At 43.7% G+C, this 23,928-nt stretch overlaps 1 protein-coding gene across 5 annotated transcripts in view; it reads right to left on the reverse strand.

Annotated features, from left to right (window-relative positions):
- Window positions 1-23,928, reverse strand: part of OPCML (opioid binding protein/cell adhesion molecule like) — a 1,097,554-nt gene that overhangs the window by 91,225 nt on the left and 982,401 nt on the right. For all 5 annotated transcript variants that reach the window (XM_059067772.2, XM_067039351.1, XM_067039352.1 and 2 more), the window contains one exon: window positions 19,638-19,763. In XM_059067772.2, the coding sequence (XP_058923755.1) occupies window positions 19,638-19,763 (126 nt within the window). The remainder of the gene's footprint in view (window positions 1-19,637; window positions 19,764-23,928) is intronic.

Raw genomic sequence — 23,928 nt, forward strand, 5'->3', positions numbered from 1 at the left:
TACTTCAGTACTTTGATGATCTCTTAATTTGTAGCCCAGAAAGACTAACCTCAGATAGTCATACTAGACTTGCTCTCAAACATTTAGCAGAACAAGGGTACCAGGGCTCCCCAGCTAAGGCACAGATCACCTCCCAACAGGTTCCCTTCCTAGGACTAGTATTAACCCTGGGAAGAGACATACTGCTCCTGACCGTAGAACACTAATCTTACATATGGCCCAGGCAGCCACTAAACAACAGCTTAGAACCTTTTTAGGAATGGCAGGCTTCTGCTGAATTTGGATTCCTACTTATGGACTGTTAGTTAAGCCTCTTTATGAGGCCCTCAAGGGACCAGAGGATCTCACTCTTGAATGGACTCCTGACATGGAAGCAGCCTTTAAACAAATAAAAAAGGCCCTAGTCACGGCCCCAGCCCTAGGTCTACCAGATCTGACAAAACCCTTCTCTCTCTTTGTTCATGAGAAAAAGGGAGAAGCCCTGGGAGTACTAACCCAATCTTTGGGACCATCTCAGTGCCCAGTAGCCTACCTGTCTAAAACCCTAGACACGACATCTCAAGTGTGGCCCCCCCCGCCTTAGGGCGCTAGCTGCTACAGCCATACTAACAGGGGAAGCTCCCAAACTAACAATGGTCAGCCGCTTGCCGTTTTTATACTCCACATCAGGTCATGGATATCCTTAACTCCAAAGCATTTCATTAGATTTCAGAGAGCAGAATCCAAAAATATCAAGCTTTATTCTTGGAGGGATCAGAGGCATCAATTAAGCCATGTACTACTCTAAACCCTGCCACTCTCTTGCCCAGCCCAAACCCCGACACCCCTCTACTACATTCCTGCCTGGAAGTCACTGATCATACCTGCAGTGCCAGGCCAGGCCTGCAAGACACCCCCTTGCCTAACCCTGATGCAGAACGGTTTACAGATGGCCTCAGCTTTATTCGAGAGGGCCAAAGGATGTCAGGATATGCAATAGTCAGTTGAACAGAAGTAATGGTACCAGGCCCACTTCATGGGGCAACTACTTCCGCCCAGAAAGCAGAGATTAGAGCACTAACTAGAGCACTACGGTTGGGAAAAGGACTACGAATTAACATCTACACAGACTCAGCATACGCTTTTCATGCAGTCCATGCCCATGCGGCAATCTGGAAGGAAAGGGGCCTATTGACCACGCATAACACTCCAATCAAACACGCGCCAGAGATTCTGGACCTGTTAGAGGCCATAAAGGCCCCTAAGGAGGTAGCCATTATCCACTGCAGGGCACACCAAAAGGACCAGTCAGATATAACTAAAGGAAATAAGATGGCAGATAGAGAGGCCAAAAGAGCCACCCAAAGTGTCCTACAGGCCCCCTTGATCCTAAGTTTAGACTCTTCACCCCCACAATATTCACAGTCAGAACTAAAAGAGGGACAAACCCGTGGATTCACTCTAACCCCAGAGGGGTGGCTACAGAGCCCAGATGCCGAGTTCCTTCTACCAGAAGCCTCCCAGTGGGAGATTCTAAACCACTTTCATCAGGCCACTCACTTAGGCGCTAAATCCCTCTTTAAACTGGTAGGGACAGTTTTCACAGGGAAAGGGATTCTCTCAAGCCTCCAATCTACATCCCAGGCCTGCCCAGTCTGTTGCCAGGCCAACCCAGAAGGGGCTATAAAACCCCCCACCCCACCGTTTCACCCAGTCCAATGGCGGGGGAACCAACCAGGAGAAGATTGGCAGGTAGATTTTACCCACTTGCTCCCTTGTAAAGGCTTTAAATATCTCCTAGTAATGACAGACACCTTCACGGGATGGATAGAGGCCTTCCCTACTAAGATTGAGAGAGCATCCGAGGTTACCACTACCCTTGTGGAGCATATCATACCTCGGTTTGGGCTGCCACGCTCATTACAATCAGATAATGGCCCCGCATGTGTTTAAAGTCTGACCCAAGGGGTCAGCGAGGCCCTCTAGATCAATTATTATCTTCATTCGGCATGGCACCCTTAGGTGTCAGGCAAGGTCGAAAGAGCCAATCAAGTTCTCAAGAAATATCTAAGTTAGCCATAGAGACACACCAGACATGGGTCACCCTCCTTCCCAGTGCTCTCCTAAGAGTCCGGATCACTCCAAAGGCCAGGACTCATTTAAGTCCTTATGAAAGCCTCTATGGAAGACCATTCTTAAATATGGACCTTCTGGTGGATCTAGAAACTCACTATCTGGCACGATATCTCCCAACATTAGGACTGACCCGTAAAAGTATCTGGGAATACCGGGATCAAAACAGTCCTGAGCCTGACCCCAATTTCACAGAAACCCCTCCCCACTTAACTCCAGGTGACTTGGTATATGTTAAGACCCTTCCACGGGATCAGAGGCCATTTGCAGCACTGTGGACAGGACCGTATCGAGTCCTACTGACCATCCCCAAAGCTGCCAAAATACAAGGCTTCACTCCTCGGATTCATGTGCCGCGACTGAAGACTGCCCCTCCTCCAGAAGACGAAAATCCTCAACTAGTTGAAGGTTCACCGGACGCCCCCCACAGTTGTGAGCCTCTGGACGGTCTACACCTCCTCTTCAAAAGACAATCAGGTGATGCCTCTCCAACCCCCGAGTCTCGATAGCCTGATTTTTCAGCCTTATCACCCGTGTTTTCTTTTTATGGGTTCTCTCTCTCCCCTGCGTAATTTTATCCTACTCCTGTGGAACTACCTCCTGGCATTCTTGCTTGACTCAGGCATCTCTAAGGTGGTACAGTCATAATTTCTCACACCCTGCCACCTCCTAATTTAGATGCATACTATTAATCAGCTCCCTGGTCTACTTTTTTTGTCGTCTCCATCATCTCTCTCTGGTAGACCACCTCCGATTACCGCCTCAACGCTCCACTTTTACTACTTTTTATTACAAGATATAGACCTTCAAAATCCCCACTTATCCACCCTAACCCCTTCCCAGCAACGACAATACGTATATCAGTTAACACGGGACAAAACCCTCCAGGGAGACTTTCAAGATTATACCCCGATCAACTCTATCAATATTTAAATATAACTTCCTGAGAACTGTTCTGATTCTTCTTTCTTTTTCTATCTTCGCTCCTACATATAACCCACATCCATATTTACCGACAGTTTGGGAAGCCCTTAAACTTCTTAATCATCTATCTCTGGGGTTTATACAGGCACTGCTGGATTTGTGCCATGGTTTCCCCCCATATGGCCTTGTGGCACTCCCCATTCCACCAGCTGAACGGAGCCAACTTGAATCCTATCTAGCCCCCTCATATTTCAATAGACCAGGATGGGCCATCAACCCCAGAGTAAAACCAACTGTAGATCATATACTCTTCAACCACATACATCAAAAACCTCACTACAACCTTCGAAGACCCGTATTCCCTTCAGTTTCTATGGTATGATCAGCCCCTCTGTGTGTGTCCTCCCCCTCTCATCCAGGACCCTCAGTAGCTAGATTCCTCAGTATCTCCTAGGACTGCAATCATCCGTTCACTCTTTCCTCTACCCGAACGTGGGTTCCCCTCCTAACCGACAGAACTAACTACCCCCATTCTTATTATTATGATTCCCCTTTTTACAAAATTTACTTCCCCAAACCCCCCAATATAACCACCGATTGGACTCAAGCTAGCTATTTTGGAACTTCCATCTGCCCTACCCCATCTCCATGTTGTCCCTACAAAACCCACAATTTTTGGTTCCAACCCTTGAATATTAAGCAAGAAGAATGTAAGACACTTAGGACACCTGAAGACTATGACGTAGGCTGGTACCCCACTATTCCCTCTTGTAATCAGGCCTATAATTTTTCTACTCATCCCTCAAAAGTGGCTTGCCTTTCCCCTTTAGCCAGAATGAATTTAGCTACTACATATGAGGGAACAGAACATTCCCACACTCATTTAGGGAAACCATACTTCAACATCACAATGAATGTATGCTTAGACCCTACACCTATTTCTTATGTGCTTCTAATGCTTATTTATGTCTTCCAGCTAACTGGACGGTACTCTTACATACATTATTCCTAACCTTACTCTTGTAAACGACACTCTTCCACTTCCCTTATACTCTCAACCTCATAAACAGAGGTTATAATATCAGTCCTAGGTATCTCATTGGGATAGGAACAGGCTCAGCTGGACTTTTAAACTCCATTTTCACTGCCCGACAGCTCTCTCTTGAACTCACACAACAGATTGTCAAGCTAGCAGCTCAAATTAACACGCTACAAGAACAAATAAATTCTCTAGCAGGAGTGGTTTTACAAAATAGAAGAGCTCTTGACCTCTTAACAGCTAATCAAGGAGGGACCTGTGCAATGTTAAAGGAGGATTGCTGGGGTTTTTTGTCAACCAATCGGGCGAGGTCTAGACTAATCTTTGAGCCATTACTGCAAGAGCTAATGGAGTTTACAAGGACGGAGTCTCAGGGAGATTTGACTGGTGGGACTTCAAGACTAATATCTGGTCCTGGTTCTCCTGGCTAACCCCTTTCCTAGGCCCTATAGTGGCTTTTCTACTTCTCCTAATCTTCGGGCCATGTATTTTTAATCTCCTTGTTAAGTTTGTCTCTTCCAGAATACAACAAATAAACCTCCAAATAGTGGTGCAACAAGAATACTGGCTAGACAACCCTTGTACAACCCTTGAACAAGCTGCTATCACTTTCCATGGGGCCTGCACTCCTCCCTATATACACCCTGACAGAGACGAGGCAACAAGAACCCGGGGCCCCACGAGGCCCCAGCTCAGCAGGAAGCAGCCAGAGAGAGTTCGTTGCCCCTTCTTTGCACAAAGGGGTTCCGGAATGCCTGAGAGGGAGTTAGGCAGTTAGGTAGATATGAGCAGGGTATCCAACAGGGCCAAGGAATTGGATTGGCCCTATAATAAAGAGAGGGTGCTCCAAGGACAATGGTGCTTCAAGGACAAAGGACGACCCTGCCTGAAAAAGTTTCAGCGTTACACCCCCTACCGGCCTCCCCACCATGTTGCCATGCTTACGAAATTCCTCAGCCCACCTAGGCAACGGGACCTGTCCCAAATAAGGAAAGGCATCTGGCCCGTCCCTCTCCCACCCTCTAGAAGGAAGGTATATGTGCCTCGACCAATCAGTAAATGAAATGTTCACCTCGGACCATTCCTTTGTTTTCTGGCTATAAGAACTGATCAGTGGCACATGTTCGGGCTCCACTCTCCCGGACTACTAGGAAGTTAGCCCGCTGTTCTGGCAGCGACCCTTCCCTCTAATAAGTTCTACCTTCTTTACATTCTGTCTTGGGTCTGGCAATGCTTTTCCAACCCACCTTCGGACCACAGCAAGAGGGAAGCCCGAAACTGCAGCATCACACAGACAAATTCATGGGCGTAAGATGGTAAAGTCGCTCACACAATTTGTCCAAATTGAACAGCATGGTGAAGGCGAGTCAGCCCAACTCTTGACGTACATCCCCTTTATAAAGCTGACGAGTTTTCCAGCACAAGTCTTAGGTTTTCCACAAGGACAGGATGGGTCAGGAATTGAGGAACACCTTCCAGATCACAGATCGCCACCCTCTGGAGACCCAGGCTGGTGGGAGCCTCACTATTAGGTAAAAATCTGACATAAAGAAACCTCGGCAGTAAGACCACCTGGTCCCTGGCATGGTGGACAGTTTTTAGAGAAGGATGGACTAGGAGAGATGGTGGGGAAAAGGGGAAAAACAAGCACTTCAGGGATGAAACTGGAAGTGCCCCCAACCGCCTAATGCAGATCAAACTTGAGTGCCTTTGAAACTGAGCAGGAGCCTGTGGGGCTCTGGGGCACAAAAGCCTTCCTGTGTCCCCCATTTCTTGATTACAGGAAATAGGCTCCATTCAGCCTCCTTGACCTTCCCTGAGTTCCAATGGACAGGCTCAGGTTCAGATGCTAATTAGGAAAGGGAGGGGCTGCAGAGACAAGGGAGGAACAGTCAAGAAATAATACTGCAGCCTTGGGGCAGGTCCTGGTGCCCCCTTACGGGATACGCATCACAATGTCTTTGAGCTGTTTTGGCAGATACTGAAACTCCCTCCACGTGGAAGAAGTTAACTGTCTGCCGCCCAGGAGCACGTAGACCTCAGACCAGTTAGCACCAGGTTGATGACGCTGACTCCCGTTTACCTCCCCACCAACCAGTCAGAAGAACGTCCGCCAGCGGATCACGCCCTCTCTAAACCATCACTATAAAACTCCTCACTACCCCCTCCAGGTCGGGACACACAGTTTTGAGGGCATTAGCCCGCTGTGGTCCCCTTTGCCTGGCAAAGCAATAAGGCTATTCTTTTCTCCTTCACCCAAAACTCCATCTCAGAGACTTAATTTGGTGTCAGGGTACAAAGGTCGGATTTGGCTTCACCTTCCCCAAACAGCTTCACTCCACACACCAAACTCCCCCCTTTATCCCCCAGACAATGCTTCCCAGATCTGGAGGCTACTCTAGGCAGAGACCCCTAGAGCCCTCTGCTTTATTTTCCTCTGGCTTCTGTAACATAGGTGCAAGATTGACAGATAAGCATGCAACAATTCAATAGGTGCCTTCTGGTCAGAAGGCATTGTGCTAGGTGCCAGAGAACATCACAAACGTTTAAGCCGGGTACCTGTTCTCTTATGTGTAGGGAGGGGAGAGGTATCTCCTCTGGCTGGGATGGAGCACACCATCTCAAGGAAAAGTTAGCGAAACAGTGAGCTATCACATTAAGTCAAACCAGGTGTTTGGTCCCGGAGCAGCGAGAGAGCTGGGCGAGCACAGAGGCTGGGTGTGGTCACTCTTGTATCCTCGGTGCCTCCGCCTTGGCAAGCCTGCTCCGCAGCCCCTGTGGTCACCCGGATGAATGCTGTGCACCTGCTGTACTGACGTACTGGCGTGTGTCTGTCTCGGCCTGATTCTAGCTGACTTAGACATGGAAGCCCCTCAGCAACCCACCCAGAGCTCCCTAGTCAACTTCCAGGGTCTTCCCTGACCCACGATGGAGACAGTGGCCTTGAAGTTAACCAGGACCCCGGGCACCCCCTTCCCTGTCTCGTTTCTATGAGGAAGAGGCTATCTCAGGTGGCGGGCCCCATCCACACCATGTGACAATGTCAGGTTTACGAGTCCCTCCCCTGCTCCACTCTGGGCTCAGAGTAGGGAACATGCTCTGTTCGTCTCATTTACCTGCAGCTTGTCCATCACATGGTGAATTTAACCTGAACTACTTTGTCTGTAAGTGACAGAAACCCAATTTAAAAGAGCTTGAGCAAGACAAGATGATTTATAGGAACTTTGGTTCCTTTTAGAGATGTAGCGGTTTTTAGAAAGAGATGTAAACGGCTGTGGAAAAGCAACACCAAGAACTTCAGGTGCTCACAGCTGGCCCTGAGGTCCTTTCAATCCACCAACAAGGGGGCTCATCCAGGAGGTAGGGAGGGAACAAAATTCTCTGATGCTCCTTCAACATCTGTCCAGATGAAGGAGCTCCATGTCTAAATTAAAGTGCATTATCTCCAGAGGTGGCTGCAGTACGTGAGTATGGAGCCAGGCTGCTTATTTGCTATTGAAGCCTACAATTTTGTTCAGAAGCAAAAGTCACCGTGGACCCACTGCTGAGGCCAATTAGATCTACAGTACTTGTAAAGCTGGTCGCAATTTTATCAGTGTCCAACTGATTTCAGTGGCATTATCTGACATCGCAATAGCAAAGCGAAAGATTTACAACAGAAGGCAGGCAGCTCTGGATGCCTTACCAATTCTGATTTTACTTTTGAGTTAGTTGGGCTTTTCACTTGCTATGATACATGTTAATATCCCTTCTTACATTATAATCTAAAAAGCATTTGGAATAGATACTTGCAAATTCCTTTCTCCCTTCCTCCACAAGGGTACATATTATTACTAACTCCTTCCTGGTTTATAGTGTGAAATGGAGACAGAGGTTTAGTGATCTGCCAGTTTTACATAGATAATGAGTAGATCAGACATGCAATGTTCCTGGTTAAATCCAGACATAAGAACATAAGAACATCTCATTTCCAAGCCCTCTTACTCGCAACTGTCTTTGCATTTTCTAGTGACTTTAGAATAAAGACCAAATTCTGTAAAGGGCTCTGTGTGATCTGGCCCCTGACTCCCCGATCCCAGCCCATGGTCTCTCCTGCTTTCTATACATTCAAGACACGGTTCTTTCAGGTGTACAGAAAAGTGATTCAGTTATACACATACACACACATATATATATATATATATATTTTTTCAGATTCTTTTCCCTTATAGGTTTTACAACATATTGAGTATCCTGTGCTATACAGTAGGTCCTTGTCGCTTATCTATTTTATATATAGTAGTGTGTATATGTTAATCCCAAACTCCTAATTTATCCTTCCCCAGCCCCCGCCCCTCCTACGGCTTTCCCCTTTGGTCAGTATTGTAAATCAACTATACTTCAATTTTTAAAAATTGAAACAACAACAAAAAAGAATTACTTTGCCATAGGGGAAAATGCAATTTCTCTGAATAAGCAATTAATTTGGGTAAAAAGCAAATGAAGTATTTCTGATCTTTCTCTGTCATGTGAAAATAAACTTAAAATGACTTTTCCTCTAAGAAAACAAAAATTGACTCAGAAAAAAAAGATGACGGTTATTTTTTTTCTTGAAGAAGCACACCCCCCCCTCACCTCAGGGCATTTGCAGGTGCTGTTTCCCTCACCTGGAAGGTTTCCACATAACCTGGCCCCAGCACATGACCATATCCCCATCCCTGTCCCTACTTAACTCCTGTTCATCTTTTTTTTTTTCTTTTTCCTGCTGTGCCACATGGCTTGTGGGACCTTAGTTTCCTGACCAGGGATCAACGTTGGGCCCTCAGCAGTGGAAGCACAGAGCCCTACCTCTGCACCACCAGAGAAGTCCCTCCTGTTCATCTTCTATGTCAGTTAAAGCATCACTGTCTCAGGAAAGACTTACCCTTGTCTAGCTCATACTGCCCTGCCACCCATCCTTATAGCAGCTCCACACTCAGAAATTACATATTCTCGGTGATCCGAATAATGACTATCTCCCTGACTAGAGTATAAGCTCCACAGGGGCAAGAATCCTGTCTGTTTTACACACCATGGTTGCTATAGAGGCAAATATTCTTGATGCGTCGAAGGAATGAATGAATTAATGCCAAAGAGAGAAATATCAACACCATCTTACAACAAACATCAGGTAGCATTTCCAATTCCAATTTTACATTTGAGTTAGTTGGGCTTTCCACTCGGTATAGGACATGTTAATATCCATTCTTATTTTTAGTATCTAAAAAGCCGAGGAAAGAAGCTAAGTTTCCTTCAGGGCAGCCCTAATTTCTAGGTGCCCCATTTCTGATATACAGGGTTGATCAACTCTGTGTAAGGAATGTGAGTAGGATTAAGTACAGTCGCACATCAAGAATAACAGCTTAAGACATCATGACTCAACATCGTTAATCATTAGAGAAATGCAAATCAAAACTACAATGAGATATCATCTCACACCGGTCAGATTGGCCATCATCAAAAACTCTAGAAACAATAAAGGCTGGAGAGGGTGTGGAGAAAAGGGAAACCTCTTGCACTGCTGGTGGGAATGTGAATTGATACAGCCACTATGGAGAACAGTATGGAGGTTCCTTAAAAAACTACAAATAGAACTACCATACGACCCAGCAATCCCTCTACTGGGCATATACCCTGAGAAAACCATAATTCAAAAAGAGTCATGTACCAAAATGTTCATTGCAGCTCTGTTTATAATAGCCAGGACATGGAAGCAACCTCAGTGTCCATCAACAGATGAATGGATAAAGAAGATGTGGCACGTATATACAATGGAATATTACTCAGCCATAAAAAGAAATGAAACTGAGTTATTTGTAATGAGGTGGATAGACTTGGAGTCTGTCACACAGAGTGAAGTAAGTCAGAAGGAGAAAAACAAATACCGTATGCTAACACATATATATGGAATCTAAGAAAAAAAAAATGTCATGAAGAGATTAGTGGTAGGACGGGAATAAAACACAGACCTACTGGAGCATGGACTTGAGGATATGGGGAGGGGGAAGGGTAGGTGACGATGACGATGTGGGAGGGTGGCAGGGACATATATACATATATGTATGTATATGTACATACATATATGTATATATGTATATATACATATATACACTATCAAATGTAAATTAGATAGCTAGTGGGAAGCTGCCACATGGCACAGGGAGTTCACCTCTGTGCTTTGTGACCACCTAGAGGGGTGGGATGGGGAGGGTGGGAGGGAGGGTGACACAGGAGGGAGGAGACATGGGAACATATGTATATGTGTGACTGATTCACTTTGTTGTAAAGGAGAAGCTAACACACTATTGTAAAACAGTTATGCTCCAATAAAGATGTTTAAAAAAATAAAAATAAATAAAAAAATAAATTAATTTAAAAAAAAAAAGACATCATGACTGCTTGTGCTAAGGTAAGTTATCTCACCTGGATGCTCAGAGAGAGACCCCTGGGGGATTATCTGCCGTTTCTTAGTGAGGGCTGCTTCCCAGGGAGGAAGAGACTACCAAGGCATACGAGCCCACATGCCTAGGGTCCCAGTGTTGGATTCCCCACTCTGGAGCCAGGGTCAGGGTCATCAGCTCCATCAGCTCCACCGTGATGCTGGCTGCCTGTGACCCTCTGTCAGGATAGCTTGCTCTGCCCTCCCCCTGCTCACAGCAGAGAACTTCAGCCTCCCAAAGAAGAGATTCTCAGGAATTATGACTCAATCGACTCACCCAAAAGGAGCATAAATGGGATTAGTTTTAATATTGTTAAGTTGCAAAAATACAGGCATATGTGCATGCCAAAGCAAAAATGTACGCAAGCAAAAGAGGAAAACATATGGGCACCCATATGGTGAAAAGCGCATTGCTAGACCTTCACACACTTCTCATTTACAACAAGAACCAAAGTTAGTGAACATAAATTTGCTTTGCAAAAATATGAGAGGAACAGCTTGTTTGCCCATAACTGTTCCACGGAGCAAGATATGGATAACCTTGATTTCTCATCTCAGATGCCTCTTTCTCACACTCCGGGGATTAATTAGGCTCTAAACACAGCTTCAGATTAGAAACAAGGATCCTGGCTGCCTCGCAGAGAGACAAAGAAGTAGGAGCAGGACTGGGTGAGGCAGCGGGTCAACTAATAGGCAATTCCTGTTCGTGGCCGGAACTCGTACCTGGGATGCCTTAGAAGAGAAATGAGGTTGGTAGGTCTCACTGGGTTTGTTTTAATTGAAGCAGAGTAACAACAGACCGCAGGGAAGTGTTTTTCATTTGGAGGCTGTGTTTTTCTTAGCACAGGACTGAGTGGTGGCTAGAAACTGTCCAGACACAGGAAGGTAGGTGTGGAATTAGAGAGGAGAATGTAAGCGCGTGGGCACCCTTGGGTACCCCAGATAACAAGCGGAATTTGATAAAATATATCACCTTATGTTGTACCTGTGCCACCCTCCAGGGATGGGGGCCATCTTTGTACAGCAGACAGAGCTCGAGACTTGAAAAACAGGGGTGAGGCTCCTTTCACAGGCCCACCACCTTAGTTACTGTGAGTCATTCGCCATTAACTTTTTCAAGTCTGTTTCTTTGCCTGGGAAATAGGTAGAATATTTCTTCTTGTATCTATTTGGAGAGTTGCTATAAAGGCACTTGAAATGATGCGTGTGAAAATATTTTATAAACAATACATTCTTACGTAAGCATGTTATTAATGGAAACCTAGAGGTTCATTTTATTTATGATTCCTAGTTTGAACTTTTTATTTTGAAATAATTCTTGATTCCCAAGAAGTTGCAAATATAGTAGAGAGGGGTCCCGTGTACTCATCCCCAGCTCTCCCAGTGGCAGCATCTTGTCTAACTAAAGCACATTATCAAAACCAGGTAATTGACAAGGGCACGAAGCAATTAACCACATGATGGGGCTTAGATCCCACCAGTTTTTGCATGTGCTCATTTTTTATGTCTTTGTGTATAATTCTAACATTTCATCACACATTATCAATTCATCCAACTACCAGAATAATCAAGACATGGAGCCGTTCTTTCACTGCAAAGTAACTGCTTTGTGCAGCCCCTTTCCCTCCCCTGCCCCAACTGCTGGCAATCACTGATATGTTGTGCATCTTTGCTATTTTCCCATTTGGGGAATGTTAGAAAAGTGGAATCATACAGTATCCCCACCCTTTGAGACTGACTCTTTGCATTTGTATAATGCCCTAAGCTCCACCCAGGATGTCGCGTGCCCAAACAGTTCACTTCTTTTTATTGCTGAAATGCATTTCAAGGTGTCGATGTGACATAGTTTGTCTAACAAGTCACCCCTTGGACTGCTTCCAAGTTTGTCTATTACAAGTAAAAACTGCTACGTCATTCTGAATTTTTAGATGTACCAGAGAGGTACTGAATCACTAATGAATGACCCAAGGCGTTGAGAAATAAGAGACAAAGACAGAGATAGGAATAAGCATAATAATACATAAAAAGAAAAGCACAATTATAAATATCAGCACTTTCCTTTCAGGGCTGCTGGGACATTAAATTAGTTAAAACATGTAAGGTGTGTAACAGGGCTTGACACGCAATAAGCAGGATGCTAATATAATGAGTTCTCAGGCTGACTATAAGCTACAAGGACTCTGAGAAGGAATTTAATTAAAACACGGCACAACAGCAATTTAGAAAACTGCTGGGCAACTCATGTATGTGTGTCCAGTGCAATTACAAGCCTTCCGTTCACTGTTTCTTTTGGTCCTTATGACCATCTGAGGAAGTTGGCATAAATCGCCCCGTTTTGCAGTCCAGGGGACTGGGGACCCCGGAGATGACATGATTTTTCTAAAGTCACTCAGATTGTCAAGGCTCAGGCCAGACTTCAATCCCAGGTCATAAGGACCCGGAGTCTCGTTCCATCTAGAAGCTAACCCTGCCAGCCGTGAGGAACTGACAGTTTCATATGAGGGCGAGTTAGCGCTTCTTTCATTTGTAATGTTAAGGACTTGGCAGTTTCTTTTAAGACTTTCTTCTCAAGAATTTCTAGCGTGAAAAATAAGAGCTGTGGTAGAAACATTCTGGGACTAGTACCTCTCCTAACCTCAATACCTAGCACCGCGAATAGGAGAGAAAGACCTGCTCAGCTAGCTCAGAGCCAAGGATGATGATTTTCCCGGAGCTATCCCTCTTCTCTTACATGGAATTCGTCGGTCTAGCACCCTCATACATCTAGAACAAAGCTGCACGTACTCCCCCCAGCATATGTGCCACTTATCACGTACTCTTCAAAGCTCACGGCCTTTCCTCAGAGAAGGCTCTCCCACACTAGTACGTTCTTACCTAGGACGCATCACCTTGGTTATATGGATTGTTGCTCACTACAAATTAGAAGTAGATAGAAGAAACGGAAGTAGATAGAAGCTGCTAAAAGGCACACGTGGTCTTTAGGCAGCATTGACAATCCTCCGATTTGAGAGGAGGAAGAAATAGTAGAGGAACTATAAAAAACTGAAACAAGAATTTAAGCAGTATTTTAGGGCCATGTTCTTTGTTATCCAGACCTCAAACAGTGAGATACAAACAATTGGTATGTACGAGGTTGATATTACATTTTAAAAATGAGGCCAAATGACATCCACTCTCCTCAAGGAAACAGAGACGAGCATAATCCATTTTTAAACGGCTTCCATTAAAGATGACTCAAGGGCTTCCCTGGGGGCACAGTGGTTCAGGGGACGCGGGTTCGTGCCCCGGTCCGGGAAGATCCCACGTGCCGCGGAGCGGCTGGGCCCGTGAGCCGTGGCCACTGAGCCTGCGCGTCCGGAGCCTGTGCTCCGCAACGGGAGAGGCCGCGACAGTGAGAGGCCCGCGTACCGCAAAAAAAAGATGACTCAAGTCAATGCATAAAGGAATCAGCTTCGGTTACCTGGAAAATTCACTTCTGTGAAATAACGCATTTCCCTGAGGTATTACTGTATATGAATCGATTGCAGCAGCAACTCACTCACAGGTGGAAAGCTGTCATCTTAAAATCTCCATGGAGAGGAAACAGGAAAGAAGACTTTATTATTCTCCCCCAACATCTGGTCTTTCCCAATATGCCATTGGAAATGGGGCCAGGTGTGCACGCATTGCAGTGGATTATCACGGCGCCTTAAGAAGGAAAGAAGGCCCTCCTTCCAACCCAACGGCTTGGGCCGTGTCCTCCGCTACTCTCTCTTCCAACATGGTTTTCACATTATTCGTATTTTTACATGCAACGAATGCTGACCCAGAGCTGCTCCTCCTGTCCTTCAGGAAGGGAAGAGAAAATCACTCTTGGAGCCCACCTGTGTCACAGTGTATCCCAAACACACTGGCTCCTTCCCAGTCCACTTTGGCTGCCTGTTTGGGGGCTGCCCACTTCTCCCTGGCCTGGGATTCCATCATTATCCTAGTTTCTAAGCTGTAGGTCACTCTGAGCAGATTCTATGTGTGAAGTCTATGAAACAAGAGCCATATTCTCCAGCAAATCCATATGAATATATTATACTTAAAAAAACCCATCATCTGCTACTGAAAATAAATTAAATATAACTTTTTATAACTAAAGCTAAAGAATAAATACTTGGTCAAATGCAACCCCCCCACACCCTGAATGTGTGTGTACTTATTAGCACTTTGCTTTGAGATGTTCCCAGTGTTAATAATCATGATCCTGTAAACACCTCCAGCTTTCCTCAGAAGTGAGGCAGATGTGCTATGGGGATGCCTGCCTAGTTTCTGGGAATCCCGGTGCACCTGTCAGCATTGCAAAGGGAACTGGGGGTCAGAGGACTCCAGCTGCACGTCTAGTCTGGACAGAAACACTACGAGTCTTTATATCCACATCTGGAGTCACGGTGATTTTTTTGTTCAAAACTTTCATCCTGCTTTCATAAGAAGGACTTTGTTTGGGGGTTTGCTTGTTTGTTTTCTTTTCTTTTTTTAAATTGAAGTATGGTTGATTTACAATGTTGTTTGTTTTTAAGAGGGAATAAAAACCTAAAAGTACCTAAAACACCAAGTTACTTCAAGGGGGTTCTGAGGAACGTGGAGAAATGGGACTATTGACATCATGGAAATGGGCAAATGCCGTCAGGGCTCCCTGCCCTACTTACCCTCAGCTCCAATCAGTTTTTAACATTTTACCATGACCTAAAATGCTTCCTTTTTCAACTATCATTTCAGGCATAGATCGTATTCCTGCTTTGTTTTGTTTTGTTTTGAGAGCTGCATTTTTTCCTCCATTATGTCTATGTACTTTTTATATTTCAGAGATTGCTCATTGTTTCTGATCCACAAATGATTACTATTTTCTAGTATTATTTACTATTTTCTAGTGTGATCATGGATTTATTAGTTCAATTGTCTTTACCTTTTTCTATAATTGATAGATTGTCATGTGCTCAGTCTGTCATTTTAAACCATAACCACTATTCTTAATCTTTAATAATCTGCTCATTAAAATATTCTTTTTCTAAATGGTAGCTTGTTTATTCATTCCTGTTATATAGATCCCCAAATTTAAACAACAGTTTTCAAACATTGCATTAACATTATTGGAACACAGCTGTCTAGGGGGCTATGTTCTCTGATGTAATTTTGTTGGAATTTCAAAGGAAATGTCATTACAGCTTCTATTTCTTACTCTTGCTTGCTGAAGTAAGCAATTGTTTTAAAAATGCTATTTGTTGTTCAAGTTATATTGGCTGCTCTTCTAAACCTTTGAAAGCAACTTCCCAAAGTCGCCCCAACTCCAAGTGAGAAGGTGTGTCCTTCTAAAAATAAATATTAGTGGGCAGGTACAAATTTTAAATGTGCAAATCCTCCAGGCTCTAGTGCTTTTCAAACTCAGGAAATGATGCTTTGAGTTTAAATGTTTAAATGTCACTGGGGGGGGGGAACACGGGGGGTGGGGGGGACAAAAGGGGAAATCAGAGACAGCAAAGTGAAGGCCAGAGCGATCGATGAAAACACAAACGGGAACTTAAAAGCTGAACACAGGCTGGGAGACTTAAAGAGGAGAGAGAGAATGTCAATTTGGGATTTTTTTTTGAGGCTGCATTGCAACTCTCATGTTATATAAAAGATTAGGAATATGTCTGAATCTTTCTTATTTTAAGAGGGAACCCTTACCATGGAACCATTATAAAGAATTGCTTTAAAACAGTTCCACAAAGTCAAAGCGCCTTCCAGAAGATTCCTAGGCTGAGAAAACTGTGTGTTTAGGATCACATAAATGCATTGAAATTAGTCTGATGGTTAGACATATTTTTGTGTATAATGTAAGTCAAAATTCCCCCTGACTTTAAGCAAAATTTCCACGGATGGGGCTTGTATCTTTGGGAACGCAAGCTACTGCTGTGTTTATATTAAAGTTGAGCTTTGTGATATCTCTTATGCCTCTTTTAATATTCTTGTTAATATTACTTTATAATATTGACATTTTGGATTTCAATACCTGAGGTCTTTACACAAAGGATGTCTGGTGGATTTATTATCATTATCTTTCCCTGTAACAAGGCAGGGGCTGAAATATGTATTCTCAATGTACATAGGGAACATGAGATAGTGAAAGTTTGAATAATGCTCCTAGTAGCAAATCCAGTCTTTCATTTGGTGAATGCTTCTCACATAGGTAATGTTCCAAATTAGGGGCACATTTTCAGGTCATTATTTCCTATATCTCTGTAGGTATAGTTTTCAAATTTTATTGAGATTTAATTCAAAGACAACAAAATGCACCCATTTTTAGTGTAGCGTTGATTAGTTTTCACTAATTTAAGCACCAATATAACTACCACAGTGCTCAAGATTTCCATCACCCCAAAAAGTCCCTTGTACCCTTTGTAGTCAATTATCCAAAAACCCCAACCCTATGTAACCACTGACTTGATTTTAGTCACTCTAGATTAGTTTTTGCCTGTTGTAGAATTTCATATAAATGAAATCATACGGTACCTGTTGTTTTTTTTTTTTCGCTTCTTTTATTTAGCAGAATGCTTTTGAGATTCATCCATTTTGTTACATGTATCAATGGTTTGTTCTTTTTAATTTCTGAGAAACTATCTGTTGCTTAAATTTACCACAATTTAACTCTTTACCTGTTGAGGGTTTTGGTTCATTTATAGTTTGAGGCTATCATAAATGAAGCTGCTATGAACATTTGTGTACAATGTATATCTGTGGACATATGTTTTCATTTATCTTCGGTAAATTCCTAGAAGTGGAATTGCTGGGTCATATGCTAAGTGTATGTTTAACTTTATTAGCAAAGTATTAAACTGTTTTCCATAGTACTTATACTGAAAGCAACACTTTGCCCCTTTCCTGTTTGTCCATTTCTGTTCCCCTCTAACCTTAAAAGACCCTAATTATAGGAATGAGATCACTAGGCAATTTAAACTAACTCCTGACCTATGCTCTCCTGAATGCACACCGCGCCTAGTATAACCCGTTGGTTCTTTTCCTAGATAAAAAGAAGTAAGACTAGCTCTTTACCCCAATAGCCCCCCACAAGCAACCCTGAAGGGCAGATGACATCTGAAGAGAAAGTCAGCCAGTCTGCATGTAATGGAGAATGATGCAGAACCCAACCTCCTGCCTAAATGATTCACTGACATTCTTCCCCCCTTTTTCCCTTTAAAAACTGTCCTGGCTGAGCAGAATCTTTAGAGTTGGTCTTTGGACATGAGTCCACCATCTCCCTAGATTGCTGGCTTTCATAATTAAAGCAACTTTCCTTTCTACTGTCACTTGCCTCTCAAATTATTAGCTTTTGAGTGGCGAGCTACTGAAACTAAGTTCAGTAATGATACCATTTTATGGTCCCACAGTTAATGTATAAGAGTTTCAGTTGCTCCACATCCTCATCAACACTTGATATTGTCAGTCTTTTAAATTGTTATCATTCTAGTAGTTGTGTAGTGGAACCTGATTTACAGTGTAATTTTCATTTCTATGCTAGATACGTTGAGCATATTTTCATGGGCTTATATTCCATTCATATATATTTTTTGGTGAATTGTCCGTTTCAGTGTTTTGTTCATTTCAAGGTAGGTGGTTAGAATTATGTTGTAAGAATTCTTCATATAGTACAGATGTAAATTCTTGGTCAGATATATGGATGGCAAATGTTTGCTCCCAACCTGTGGCTTGTCTTTTCGTTTACTATTAGTGGTATTTTCAATATTGAGGAAGCCAGTTATGAGTTGAATTTCATCCTCCACCCACACGCCCCCAAAAGATACCTTGAAGTTCTAACCCCAGTGCTTCAGAATGTGACCTTATTTGGACATAGGGTCTTTACAGAGGTAATTAAGATAATATGAGGTCATAAATGTGGGCTCCAATCCAATGTGTTTGCTACCCTTATAACAAGGGAAAATTTGACACAGAGAGATGCACACAGGAAGAAGGCCATGTGACAATGAAGGCAGGGATTGGGGTGATGCACCGATAAGCCAGGAAACACCAGAAGCTAGGAGAGAGGCCTGGAACAGAGTTCCCTCACTGGTCTCGAAAGGAACCAATCCTGCCTACACCTTGATCATGGGCACCTAGCATCCAGAACAATAAGAAAATACATTTCTGTTGTTTAAGCCATGAGGTTGGTAGTACTTTGTTATGGCAATCACAGGAAAATAATACAAAAGCAAATTTATCATTTTTCTCTTATGCTTAGAGCTTTTAGTGAACTAGCAAGTCCTTGTCTAGCTCAACATTACTAAGATTTATTCTTAAGTTTTCCTATAGATTTATATTATTTTATATATCACACACAGGCACACTCCACACATTTTCCTTTTCACCGGGTTTCATGTTTATATTTTCTAATGCCTGAGAAAGCACGTTTCTTGTATAATTTATAGAATTAATCAGTTTCTGTTAACAGGGTAAATACATCAAGTGGCTCTTTGCCCATCTCTCAAGTTCAACTTAGAGTAAGTTTTATTTCCAAAGGGATAAGGTCCACTGTCCTTTTGGTTCCCTTCCTATTAAGTTGGAGATGATCATAACTAATGTTTTAATGCCAATCACTGAGCGCCCAGCACAGGCACGCTCAGGAGCACTTGATCATTTCCAGCATCCTTCTTCCACCCTGGGTAAGTGTCCTGAAAGCACTGAGAAGGAGATCCTTTTTCTCCTGGATGCACAAAATAACACCAACATTTTCAGTGCACAGTCTAGCTTTCTAGCCCTCTACTTCAGGAAAGGACAGACAACCAACCCACTGACCCATGCATCCCCACCTTGACACATTAGTATCTTTGTTGGAAGTTATTCTTATGGCATCTCTGTCCTTCATAGTTGGGAAAACAAAAGTCTTCTAAGGTCATAACAAGGACTGAGAAAATAATTCAGTAAATGTTCTCTACAAACCTTTCTTTGGAACGGAATACCCAGTGACTGATGCATGTAATCTATTTGTTCTTCCATTACTATGTTACAAATACAGCATTGCTTTCTGAGTCCTGAACTTCTGCTGTGCATTAGAAGCAAGTCTTCAATATACCAACTCTGAAAACTTCCTCCCAGTAAATGCCTTACCCTTGACTGACAGGTGTCTCCACGTCACCGTTGGCTCAGGTCTGCCAATAGCAAGACACAGCAGGGTCACGCTACTCCCCTCATTCACGGTGACGTCTGAGGAGATATTCATGATCTGGGGGGGAACTGTAAGGAGACAGAGGGGAAAAGAAATATATGAGAACGATTCTTGGCACAAAAGGAGGTGTTAGCCTATAAATATTCATACAGCATGTTTTTAAAAATAAATATTATTCTCAATAATAAATTTTAGATTTTTATGCTTGATTTGCCAAGGATGTGACCATTTTAACACAACATGTACAGGGGACTCACGCAAGCAGCTCTACATAATGTCTGGATGTACCAGGACGCAGGTGTGTGTGTGTGTGGGGGGGGGGTTCTGGGGAAACAGTAACTGAAGAGACAGGCATTACTGATGGTTGATGGAAAAGCAGAACCAAAGGGAAAATACAAAGTTTTCTAAGAGTTCCTAGCGGACCTGTGTGTTCATTCCTTTTAGTGGAACCCCTGGCTTATGCAGGAACCCACAAGTAATCCCCAGCTCAGCCTTTGTTTCCAATGACTCATTCACAAAGCCTCCACGGCGCTGGATTAGTTACCATTTCCTGAGCACTCCAGACTATTGAATTCTTTGACCTCACACAGGTTGTGCCGTCCTGGCACTATTTTCTTTCACATTTCTTTTCCTGGAAATTCTTGCTCCTTCCTTAAAATGTATCCTTTAAAACTGGGTTAAATGTTCACTGACTCTCCCACTCAGCATTAATTGCTTTCTCCCCTGGACCCCACCAGCAATAGTAGCCCCGCTAAGATCGTATTATACAATTTCTTTTTAATGGTATCACGCCCGAGTAGTTAGGAGCAGAGCTCTGGAGCTCAGCTCCTCACCTGCTGAGTGATCTGGGCAGGGTGAATTGTCTTCATCTCTTCAAACTTTGGTTTCCTCACCTGTGAAACAGATGATAGCAGTAGCTAAAGTCATGTCATGAGGTTTCAATTAAACAATGGCTGACCAGGGCACCTGGTATAAAGGAAGCAATCACTGGTAGCTGCTAAGATGGCAGCGGTGATCAGGATGACAGCCGCAACGATGCCACCTTTCGGAACAGACTGTTGTCCTCTCATGGGCCAGGTCCACGTCCATTTACCTGTCAGCATCACAAAGGCTGACATGACCCCTGGTCTTGCTGTCTACCTTGTCCCACCTCCAGGCCTGGTTTTTACTCCAATTTGAAGCTGGGCATCGGAAAATCCCTAGATTCCTTCTCTAATCTTACTTCTCATCGCCCTCAGCCTGGTTGGGTTCCTCACCAATTTCCACATGGTCACAGCTGCAACTACCTCCCACCTGGACCATCCCACCTGGCCTCCTTCCAGTTTTGCATCCTCCTCCAACCTGCCCCCTCCATGTGACCGGAGTGATCTTTTCAGGCAATAATCTCATCAAACTGTTAGCCCCGCTACTCGCTCCTTTAGTTCACCCTTCCCCCCCCAGGCTTGGCACAAGCCGATTTTCCCTGACCTGAGCCCTCTGCAGTCTAACCCCAGCCCAGCGACAAGCCTCTTCCTGGCAGTGTCCTCACTAAGGCCGCTCACTGCACACTCTGGACCCGGCTCCCCCGGGAACACAGCAGAGGAACAGGCCCTTCCAAAACTTTGCTTTTCTTCTTCTTCTCTTCATTTCCTACCTGAAAAGACACGGCTCATCTTTCAAGGGACATCAGAGGTCACCTCCCCCTTGCAGTTTTCCCTAACCTCTCCCCAAATCCTGTAAAGAGAATCTCCCACCTCCCCACCTGGGGAGGGGTCTGAACGTGTTGTACTTACAGCTGATTATTTTATGCCTCTCTCTTTACCTAGAGAGTGAGGTGCTGGAGGATAAGGATGGAATGACCCCCACCTCTCTTTCCTCAGTGTCTGGCACAAGGCTGACAAGGGTACCTGCTTAATTCCTCTTTGAAAGAAAGATCCAAAGGACAGATTGAACACATCCCAAAACTAAGGAGGGCAAAGCTTTTAATGGAGGATTTCTGATACCCAAAGCTTTCTTCTCAATTTTCTTTCAGATTCTCAAAATAAAAGGAAGGATAGACAACAGAGAGAGGAGGCTCCCAGCTTCTAGTTGTGCTGATTTATTCCAACTGCCAGTTTAATTATGAATTGTTAATTACCAAACAGGTAGAGTGCTAGTGGATTCCAAACTACCCTGAGTCAGTGGCAGAGGAGAGCTATGACTGATGCTTGATCCACACAACTCTGCAGCCTGGAGTTTTTTGCTGCTGAGATCTTCGAGGTAAGTCTTTTCAAGGAGAAGCCATAAATAACATGCAGAACATTTGCGATCTTAAGGGAATCCACATTAGCAAATAAGTAAAAATTACCTGGCTTATAAATCTGCCACATTTTGGATTATTTCTCCTTTAGGAATTGGCCTGAAATTTCTTTGCACGTATTTTACCAAAATACACAGTGGGGAAAAAATAGTGTACTTTCTAACTACACTGCATTCTCTTGAGAAAACTGTACTACTCGTTTTTCAGTATTTTCCAGCTTGTTAAAAAATTGTTCTGGGCTTAGAAATGTCAATACTTTTTCTCACTTTTTTATAAAGCAACAACTTCAGTGAACCTTCCAGAATATTCTCAGAATAATGTCTGCCTTAGCCAGATGCGTTAGGCCGTCTGAAGCTCTCTTTCTCTAGACCCAAGAGTGTCTCTGTTTGTAAGGGGGACACAGCTGCGGTGGGAGGGCTGGGGGCATAGCTGGCCAGTGGAGGATAATTGAGGACATTGCAGCTTTGATTCCCAGGGACAGATTGCTCAATACGGCTCCCGATTCAGGGCTCTCAGTTCCATGTATGGTATGTTTCATCGGATAGTTTAAAAGGTCCTGGATTAGGAGATATGTGTAAAATGCTATGGATATTTGAGGGACAGCCTCATTCCCCAGGCGCTTTTCCCCCATTTGGAGGGAGTTTCCTGGAGGCGGACGGTGAAGGTTGATGCAGACTTTTCACCAAGCCTCAGGCAGTGAACCCCTCCATCTTCCGCAGGCCCACACTGGCCTCTGTCACTTTCCCAAAGGAGGAAAGGTAAGGACAGGGTCAAAGGTGAGGGTCGCCAGTAAGACAGGAAACACAGAGAGTGACGTGGGAGAAAGGAAGGTTCTTTCTGTTCTCAATTATGACATCATTATTAGTATGTAATATGTAATAATATGTATTACTTATTAACATATGACTTGATGACTTTCAACTTGCTTACACATGCATTATCTCATGGATTCTTCACAAATTATGAGATAAATAGAACAAATATTCTCACTATTAAAAATGAAGAAACTGAGGCATGGGGAGGGTTAAGGAAAGTGCAGAAAGCCACGTGGTCAGTAAAGGGCAAAATTCTTTCCATTATATTATATGGCCTCTTTGCTTAGCCTCCCGTCAATGCCCTAAACACGATATTTGTCTTTGCGTTTTCTGTTTCCTCTGCCTCAAAGGTCCTCCCGCTGCATCTTCCCTCGCGGCGCTGCCCAGTCACTCTGGTTTCTCCCGCGCTGAGTTTGCCAAGGGAGGTACTCAACACTTCCAATTCATTTATATCTGCTTTGAATTTGGCAATAGCTCCCCTTGCTTCTGTGATAACCTTTGAACAAAGGAGCACTTGGAAATACATTTAAATGCTTCTACGTATTTTGACAAGAGAGCTTTGTTCAATTTTCAGACACACATCTGTGGCAAATGAGTCTATCTATCTATCTATCTATCTATCTATCTATCTATCTATCTATCATCTATCTACCTACCTATCTATTATCTATCTACCTACCTATCTATCATCTATCTATCTATCGCTAGTGTTTATGAATATACAGATAAACATGAAACATGTATAACAATCTTACCAGAAACGCTGAAATTACTCAAAGAAAATGGCAGGACCCACAGGAGTCTAATGAAAGGATTACAAACAGCACAGAGTTCCCAGTCACATCTGCAGACACTGGGGCCCCTCCCCTGCAGGTCTTGCAGGCATCTGGTTATACCTTCTCATTGACAGCGGCGGGCTACAATGCGTCCTAACATGGCTGGGCAGGTTGATCGCTGCACAACTACAAGGACTTCAGATCGTGGTCATTTTATTTTTATTTTTTTAAGTATATTTTATTTATTTATTTAACTTTGGGCTGTGTCGGGTCTTAGTTGTGACACGCGGGATCTTCATTGTGGCATGTGGGCTCTTTCATTGTGGCAAACAGGCTCTTTGTTGTGGCACACAGGCTTCTTTCT

The sequence above is a fragment of the Kogia breviceps genome, chromosome 7 (assembly GCF_026419965.1).
Source record: "Kogia breviceps isolate mKogBre1 chromosome 7, mKogBre1 haplotype 1, whole genome shotgun sequence".
Lineage (NCBI taxonomy): Eukaryota > Metazoa > Chordata > Mammalia > Artiodactyla > Physeteridae > Kogia > Kogia breviceps.